This window comes from Juglans microcarpa x Juglans regia, chromosome 7D, assembly GCF_004785595.1.
Source record: "Juglans microcarpa x Juglans regia isolate MS1-56 chromosome 7D, Jm3101_v1.0, whole genome shotgun sequence".
In the NCBI taxonomy this organism is placed as follows: Eukaryota; Viridiplantae; Streptophyta; class Magnoliopsida; order Fagales; family Juglandaceae; genus Juglans; species Juglans microcarpa x Juglans regia.
The window spans coordinates 6,310,217-6,320,276 of record NC_054606.1 but is presented as its reverse complement, the minus strand read 5'-3'; the positions used below and the strand labels follow the sequence as shown (position 1 = coordinate 6,320,276).

Below are 10,060 nucleotides of genomic sequence, written 5' to 3'. Positions count from 1 at the left end.
TTGAATTTTAATATTAGTGATCCTAAATTAATTGAAGAATTGGATCGGTAAATCGTTACGTACATTTTTTAGAGAGAGAGATCAGATAGACTACATTGATAAAGCATTAATTATAATTTAAAATGTTATTGAAGGAAATAATTAAATGATGAGCTGAAATTGATAAGTAGTACTTATATATATATATATATATGTATGTATGTATGTATGTATGTGTAGCATTTGAAGATTCAAATGGATAACATGATGATAAGAAGAATTTACCGCAACTTCAAGTTTCATAAGTGATCACAGCAATGAACCATGCATCATCTAATTCTAAACAAGTACCAACTGGATCTCAGTACTAGAACTCCATGACTCATAAAGTCAGATCTAGGGGACTCGCCAGTTTCGAATCTTTCGCATCAATATGTTCTTAATTCTGTCATCCTGCTAAGCTTGATGGCATATTGTTGAGATCTATAGAATAGCTTCCCTTCTTGTAAGAAGAGGAGGAGGAACAGAAAAGATCAGACAAATTGCTATCCACATCTTCGTGAAACCAACATATTCTCTTATTAGCTCCCTCGTGTCTCGATCTTATACTCAGTGATAGACTCAGATCGATGTCGTCGTGTAAACCTTTTCTTTTGCCTGCAGTGGCCTGCTCTTCCCCAACAACCCACTTTGTTTGATTCAGTACTGCTGTATTTGAGTCTATAAAACATTTCATTTTCTCCTGTCCTGATCTTCCATGCAATTCTGTACTTAAAGAGGAGTCGTCTATCTCTATGGGGGATGAGCTTGTCTGGGTTTTGATGGATGTGTGATTGAACGGCCATGGAAATTTTTCTTTGAACTCCTGTAGTCTCTTAATACTTTGTTCCCCGAAGCCAATGTTGTTATTCAAGTAGAGAGATCCATTTCTTATCTTCAAATCGATACCTCCAGAAATCCAGCTTCCAGCTTCTGACCCATGAAGGTGGCTGCCTCTCGTTTTAAAATTCATGCTATGATCAGTCAAATTTATGCGGTCGTGAGTCAAATAAGGCATGGATATGCAGCTCCCTTGACCATTCCCACAAAGGTCACCATATGATCTTGAGCGAGAAAGAGATCGAGAAAGATTTTGATGAGATTATAATAATATAAAATTCCTTAGTTCATTTAACTGAAATGGGGTTTAATCAACATTTAAAGTAAAGGTATTATATATAATCATTGGGCAGTGTCGACATTACCTGAATTTGTGGCTAACCCTTTGATCAAAACCTCGAAGCATGGAGTGCTGTTGCCAAAGGCGGTCTGCACTTCCCATAACATGTCTGCTGCTGGTTATAACTGCCAATTCATTAAAGACAACAATTTCAAATTTCAAATATTAAAAGCTTGAGTGATCTGCAAAAGAACCCTAGCTAGTTGGTGTTATACCTTGACCCTGATCATCAATCTTCTTGCTCCGATACATCTGCTCCAAAACATGCCAAAAAGAATTCAACAAAAATGAAACTTGCAATCAATGAAGCGAATCTCATGCATGATACACTGCATACCCAATTAATTTTGTTCCTAATTGATAATATATATAGATATATATATATATATATATATATATGCAGGGACATCGTATATATAATTACATGATTTACCTGCAAATGACTCTTGACATGTGCAATGCTTAAGCCTTTGATGTTCATTACTTGCAAAACCAGTTTAGGAGTTGCTCCTGCACCGAAAGGGGGGAAAATCAAGCCTGAGAATAAAATAGGTATCTAGATGCAATTGATGATATATTTGTATCAACAAATTCCAAAAGGTACTGCATTAAGATATTCATATATATATATATATATATATATATATATATATAATATACAATCATCGTGAATAAGTGAAGAAATTTGAAGATCTTACTCTCTTGACCCCCAAGCCTCTCAACAGCCTGGACAAAACAACGATGAAGATCAGGATTCCATCGTAGCCTCGGCACCTTGGATCGAACATATGGCCGCACCCTAATAGAGCTGGACATCTTCTGATCAGTCTCCTCATCTATGCTGTTGCTCGAGCTGCTTGCACTGTTTTTATTCTTACTACGATCACCATCTGATCTTTCCTCGTCCAGCTCACTCCTGTCTGAAGAAGATTTCAACTTCAAACCATCAATATACCCACTTTCCATCATGATTAACTCTTTTCTGCAATGGAAAATCTTTAAACTGGAAAGTGGGTCACTGATCAATTCGAAGTGATTGTCTCTGACAAAGAAAAATTATGAATTAGGCCGAGATGTTTTGTGGCTATTGATATGATTCCTCCGCTGATCTTGATTCTTAGTCACTATAGGAAAAAAAGGAGTACTGTGCATACTCTTCATTTGCAGAGAGTTTTTCTTTTTTGAACCGGCAGGTAATTCCATACACATGAGGGATATGAAGAAAAAAAAAACCCTAATGCATGGGTCTTGGTCTTAGTGTACAGATCGGAGTTTTCTGCACCTGACAGGCTTAGAGTTTTCTATGTATATATTTACTTTTAGGAGATAATATAAATATATATATTATATCATGTGTGAATGATGTGTGAATACTATATATAAAGTTAGAATTTGGCCAGACCAGTTTTTACCTGGTCATACTACGTACTAATTAGGTGAAAGACTAGAAACAAGATCGAGAAGTGGAAATTAACCTGCATGCAGGAATATTTATAAACGCATGAGTAGACCAATTGAAAGGAGTAGCACCACATGTTTTTGTTAATTTTTAATTATGCTACGTATGCATGCACATTTATCAAACATGAGATTTACCTACCTTATTGGCTATATATATATTATTTGACTATCCCACATTAATCTGACACGCAAAACATATTATTAGCGCGCGGATACTTATTCTACAAGTAATCATATAATATTGCTTTTCAAATATGAATGAATCATGTACGTAAAATATGGTCATAATCATTCTCATTATTTCTTCCAAGTGTAACGCCATGTATGGATAAGATCAAACTGCCCAAGGTTACAGATCGATGGTTTATTTTTTTTTTCAGCAATTAATTACTCACGCACACGACATCGATCGCGTTATAAAAAAACTGTTTATTTATAGTCAGTTATATCATGCTAAAATAACTAGTACTTCCTATTAAAATGAGTTTATTTTCATCACAAATAGTTATTCTTGTTGCAAATAACTCGTTGTAAATATTCTTTTTTTTTTTTAGTCCACAAATGCATCTGATTTACATTGGGCATATGCAGAGAGCTATCTGAATATATATAAAGATCATATATAATGGCGATTGCTTTACAATTAGCGAACCCTAAAAGCCTATAAATTCAAAATAATTATTGATAATTGTGTAAGTACTACGTACTGGATTAATTTGTGACAATATTGGAGGAAAAAATCTCGAAAAGTTACTTCCAATGTATATGGAATATTTAAGTGTATTTTGTGTGTGTTTATGTGTATATATATATATATATATATATATATATATATATATATATATATATAGGCAAATGCACGCATTATAAAGGCGAGTGGAAGGAACTTTCGTACATATTAATTATTGTTGATCAGATAATTGTGCTGCGATGATTCCTGTTGTCGGTGGCCACGGATCTCTCTTTGCTTATAATTAGTTATAACCATGGATATATATATATATATATATGACCGCACCTAATTATAACAACAAAACTTTTTTTTTTTTTGTTTTTTTTTTTTAAAGAGGAACCGGTTGCCACACACATAGCAGCCTCATCTCAAATTTATTAAAAAAATTTTCACTTATAACAGAAGAATACCGTGATAACATCATTACACTTGAGAGTTTACAAAATATAACTATATAAACTAACCCAAAACCAAGTGTTAAAAACAAGCCAATAAAATCATAATAAACTAGCAAAATGTCAATTCTAACAAGCCTAAAACAAAGCAAAAATGATGCTATTATTTTGTCCATACGCACCTTATTGACCGCCTATAGGCGAAAAAAACTTATTTCCTTCTTAAATATGGCAAACCGCCCTTATCAAGTCTGAGGAATCCTCTAGCCATCCGTGGAAGCTCCAAAGCAGAATAATAAGTAAAATCCCTTTTGCACTAGATTTAGCCAAAATATTAGTAATTGCATTGCATTCCTTAAAGATGTGTCTACTAGTGAAACGAATCTGACAAAAAGAGTTCATGATTTCTTCCCAATAATCTTCTAAGTACCACAAACCACACCTACGATGTCCAATCCAATCAATAATCAGTTTTGAATCCATCTCAATCTCAATAGCATCAAAACCCATACACCTAGCATGCCTCAAGCCATAAAGCAAGCCCATAACCTCAGCATGGTTATTAGAACCACAATCAATAGACACCGAAAATCCCAAATGCAAATCCCCATTATGATCCCGAATTATTCCTCCCACTCCTGAAGTACCTGAGTTTCCCAGGGAGCAACCATCAACATTAAGTTTGTACCACTCAAACTTTGGTTTCTCCCACCTCACAAACTTTTCACCCCTCATACAAGTTCTCGGGATAGGAAGGTGTAAAGATTGTAGCAACTCCTCATCCCTTTTGTTGAAAATTTTTTTATCTTTAAATTTTAAAGCCACCCATTACAGCCAATATTTAATAGAAATCCATACCATGTCAATAGATTCAAAGGAGCCCTCCATCCGAGTCTTACATCTCCTCCATCATAAACGTCATGTAATAATAATAGGAAGAATACCAAGAACTTGTCTGCTACAAGATGAACGTTTTGCCCTGCGGAACCAACATTCCACCCTCTCTTTCCAAGTATAACCAATCAAGTTAGGCATGCCTAAATGAATACAAGCATGTTTCCAAATCTATGTCACAAACTCGCCCAAAGCAAGCACATGATCCTGATCCTCATAGGCCCCCAAAACACAACAATCACACTTTGAAACCAGAATAATAGCAACTCTACGTAATCTATCATCAACAGGAAGGCAACCATGCATAGCCTTTCACATCAGAATAGACATTTTTTTGGGAATAAAAGGGTGCCACACCCAATCCATTCATGGAATCTCAGGTGAATGAGTCTGAAGGCACTCCCAAGCACTTTTAGTAGAAAATTTACCATCTGCCTTCAATACCGAAATAAGAACATCATCACCATTTTTTAACTTACCCAATTTCTCAATCAACATATCAGTTTTTCCCAGACTAACTAATCTTTGAAAAAGATCAATGTTCCAGACCTCCCCAAATTTACATTCAGCCAATGTTAAAGAATGAAGGTTTTTAATTTGCTGTTGATCACACAAAGAGGCCTCACCCACCCAATGATCCCTCTAAAAAGATAAGTTTCCATTTTTTACCTGTCACAAAGAGTTTTTTGGACAGAAGGAAAACATTCCAAAATCATACACCAAAATCGAGTCCTTTACGAGGATCCTAGTGAAATATGTTCTAAACCCACATATTTAGCTAAAAAGAATTGGGACCATAGAGTTTTACCTTGGAGCAAATTCCAAACAAGCTTCATATGGAGAGAATTTTGTACTTCATGAAGATTTCAAAGCCCACACCCCCTTTAGAAACTGGTTTACACATCTCATCCCAGGAACACCATTTTCGTTTGGACTTGCCTTCCTGAACGCCCCAAAAAAAAGTACTCATAAGCCTCTTAATCTTATCCAACACCTAATAACAACAAAACTTGTATTTTCACAGCTTCTTGAAGATACGACCATTTTCAGTAGTTGTCAGGTTTTATATATATATATATATATATATATATATATATTACTACAAGAAATAAGGCATTTTCTGGCAATTTTTTGCCTGTTGGAAATAAAATCGCCGTAAAAACCCTTTATTTGCAGCGATTTTTTACATTGTTGCGATGTTTTTACATCATTTTATAAATGTTCTTTTGTGACAATTTTATAACTTTTTGCGAAGGTCAAATTCGCCGCAAATAATAATTTGATCTTTTGCAGCGATTTTTTACTTTTTGCGACGAATAAATTCACCGCAATAATAAAAAAACATGTTGTAGCGATTCGTTGTTCGATGAAATTGTGAAAGTGGCTTTTGCAGCGATTTTTTAACTTTAAAAATCACTGTAAATATTAATCAGGCTTTTTCCAGCGATTTTACATTCGTCACAAAAAACATTATTACTTATTTCTGGTGATTTCCAAGTCACCGCTTACTGTCCAGTGCGAAGTTGAAAAGAATGTATAATTCATTTTTGCGGCGACTTTTTTACTTGTTGCGGCGATTTTTGTCGTCGCAAAAAGAGAACGTGGACTGTTGCGGCATTAAATTTCTGTCGATTAGAAAAATCACCACAATAGGTAATATTTACGGCGAACATTGTTGTCGTAAAAACATAAGCGGCCAATTAAAGCTTATTAGCGGCAACTCAAAAGAGCCAGAAAAGCTAATAAAATTTAAAAGCCGCGCCTTACATTTTTCTCTCATTTCTTTCCCTCCAGCCGTCTCCCCCGTCCCCCCTCTCTCTCCCCAATCCCTCTTCTCCCTCAAGCCTTCGCCGCGCATAGCCCGTCGCCAATGACCCCACCATGCCACCGCCACCTCACCTCAATGGCCACCCCCTCCTTCTCCCCCTGCATTCACGCCAATCTCTTTTTGGCCTTACCTCTCTCTCTCTCTCTCTCTCTCTCTCTCTTGGATTTCTCTATATCGCCGCCGCTAGGGGCACCGTTCACCACCACCCACATCTCGACGTCGGAGCCCCCTTCTCCTCCACGCCTAGCCTAGCAGCTCGAGGCTCTCCCTTTCTTCCTTGATCTATTCGCAACCCACGACCATCAGCTCTCCCTCTCGAGAATGTGGGAGAATGTTTTGATTATGCCAAAAAATGTAGTGCTTTGTACTGTAAAGATCTTATGGAAGAGTCACGAGGACTTGATTTCGTCATATATTATGTTGATATGTTATATTCTCCTTCTATGTGAAGTTTATCTTGGAAGGTTAATTAGACGTCTCTCTCTCTCTCTATATATATTTGTATGCTTGCAACTAGCCATTATAGTTTCTATATTCCTTGATATATTTAAAGTTTGTTTTTATACATAGCTATAGTTCTTAGGGGCAAAATTAATGAATGAATTAAAAAATTAGTTCAATTAATATAATAATAAAAGATAATAATAGAAACTAGTACTATCTTCCTTGATATTATAGATGAAGAAAAGAGGGACACATATATATAATAATCAGTCTAATATATGATGAGAGAATGGTTAAACAAACAAGAAGAGGGTTACTTGGACAAGCTACCAATTAAACACAGTTGGCTTTTGGCCCAAAAAATTTCTTGCACTCCAATTTCAGTTTGAAGTTCCTATAAATTTTCTCCAATCCTTTATGCACTCCATTTTCTAATCACATTTTCACATTCACTACCTTCATTTCAACTTGTGCATTTTTTTAAGAAAAAATTAATTATATAAAGGAAAAGAAAACAATACTACCAGAGAAAGTCATTACTAAACAAAATATATTTGAAATTTAATTGACAATTGCATAAAACTTAGCTTCTTGTTCAAGTAATAAGTCAATATCCAAGTAGATATATGCACATCAAAGGTCAACGATAAATGTTAAACTTTTGTATGTTTGGCTTCATTTACAATCGATTGGACATGACCGAGAGATTTTTACTCATCTTTCATGTTAGTTTCTACATAGTTTGTAATAGTTTACATTTTTTAGAACTTAAAATGCCTACACACTACTTAGGTATGTTGAGTTATATATTGTGCTTTTCATAAATAAGCATATTTTCTTCACATGGTTGCTCTTTTTTTTATTGAATCTATAAGTAATAACAGTTTTTTTTATACGTCTATTCATTGATAGACTTTACCTGCTTCTTGTTTGGAGAGATTCTTTTTCATTCCCTAATGGTTCTCGATTAATAGGTGAAGAAATCAAATAAGTGATCATGGTATTTATTTCCAATTCATTTTGGTTTCAGATTCTTCAGATCTGGGTGCAGAAGGTTGGGAGTCCAACTAAATGATTACTTTTACTAACTAATCTTTCTCCTCTTGTTTTTTTCCTTCTAGTTTCATAACATAGGTATGTGGTTTAAGAGATAGAGTTTCTTGCACCCAGTTATATTCAAAACATAATATAAATAAAACTAACTACTATTGTATTTCTTTGTGCCATCTTAATTGGGTTAGCTTTGAAGGTTTTTGAACTTTTGGTTTTTAAGTTTTGACTGATGTGGTTTTATTTTGATGCCTTCTTATTTGGTTGCAAGAAAGGGTAGTAGAGGCAATGAATATGTATCTTTTACATGCACTTGTGTCTATTTATATCTTGACTAGGTTTTGGTTCATAATGTGTAGATTATCTACATGCACTTGTGTGTTTCTTGTAGAAGCAGACTTACTAATACAGAAATTTTGTCTTTGATCAAAAGTTTGTATGGTCTTAAAGAGTTAGAAGCCAATTAAATTTGCAAAAGCATATACCAAGCTCTCTTTCTCTCTCTCTAACATAATTCCCACTTCTAATATTTTTCTGTTAATGTGCGTGCTTTCTTTATTCAAGTACATCCAGTTTGTGAAAGACTATTCTTAACCAAGTGATCTGGCCATAATTCTGCCAATTTTTAAGTTCTATTTTATTTTATTTTATTTGGGTAAGTTATTGAGGAACCTGATTGTTTATGAAAATATTGCTCATCTTTTTTCTAGTTCTTTTGCTGATAGTACAAAAAATCATTTGTCTTGATGTACTTTTGTGATGTTATAAACATTCTGTGTTTTCTTTTCGATGAAAGAATTCATGCAGCCTACATGACACTTTACTTTTTGTTTTTTTTTTTTTTTTTTGTTTTTTTTGTTTTTTTTTTTTTTTTTTTTTTTATAGGAACATGACACTTAATACTCATTATATGCTTATTTTTCAAATGGTTGCAACAAAAGGGAGTTTCATTGTCTGGTGCAGTTGTAGAAGTCTCAGGTTTTCAGGAGCAAGTACATGATGGGTATGAGACTTGAGTCTTATTCTTGATCCTATGCTATTTCTTTTTTATCAATAAAAAAAAAAAAAAAAAAAAAAAAAGAAGCATGAATATGAAAGGGAAAAATGCCATGGTTTTAATTTAGAGAAAAGTACATATGCCATGGTCTTTAGTTTACATTGGTATAACCAATCAATATGAGATTCTGGTTATGACATCAAACTTAAAATTCATCTCTTTTGCGGGATGAATTTTGTTGACAATCACTTTCCAAATTAATTTAGAGTTGAATAGACTGTCATCAATAAAAAAAACTAGTCATATATGAGACGTGTCTTTGGAAAGAGGGGCTTTCTTGCTGCAACAAGCCATGAGGGTGTGTTTTGCTTAAATTTTATTATTGAGTTTCCTTTTATTTATTTTTTAAGTAAGAAGATTTTATTAATAAGTGCAATGGTGCAAACCCCATACATAAGTTGAGTTTGGTGTGGTAGAGTTTGATGTGCCAACCTATTTGCTTATGCAAAATGTGGTATTGTACTGGTCATATTGCCAAAAAATGTTCTGAAGAGAAAAATATGTGGAGCATTAAAAAAAAGGTGTTGCAGTTGGAAGGATTTTTGGAGTGGATCCCATCAAACAAATAACAAAGAGATGCATTCGAATTGTCAAAAACATAGAAGCTGACCATGGATGTGTTATGCAAGTAAATGATTACTCTCTGTCTTGTTCAGAAATCTATTAGAGCTAATGGGTCATGTCATTCTCTTCATTGTGTGTGTGTGTGTTTAGGTTTTTGTACTCCCTTCAAACAAGCATAGAGTCTACTCTGACCAGTTCTTATAGAGATTCAAATTGAGGAACAACTCAAATAACCCCAGTAGAAAAGTAAATAAAATCAGATGTTATATACTAAGTAACCATGTTAACTAAAATCAAATGTTATATCAAACATGTTTGATATAAATACTAAATTACAATTTATATAGCTTGAGCTTTGTGTGACCATCCAGAAATTTCATAGTGAATATAATTTAGATGTATATTATATATTTTTTATTTATTCTGTTTTGTGTAT

General features: G+C 34.1%; 1 protein-coding gene across 1 annotated transcript; it reads right to left on the bottom strand.

The window, feature by feature from the left end:
* Positions 1–268: 268 nt before the first annotated feature.
* On the bottom strand, positions 269–2,460 carry LOC121238950. Its single transcript, XM_041136055.1, has 5 exons — positions 1,897–2,460; positions 1,632–1,708; positions 1,414–1,450; positions 1,224–1,323; positions 269–1,082 (listed from the first exon to the last, which is right to left on the bottom strand). The coding sequence occupies exons 1-5, from the start codon at positions 2,165–2,167 to the stop codon at positions 428–430; spliced, it is 1,140 nt and encodes a 379-aa protein (XP_040991989.1). The 5' UTR covers positions 2,168–2,460; the 3' UTR covers positions 269–427.
* Positions 2,461–10,060: the final 7,600 nt, after the last annotated feature.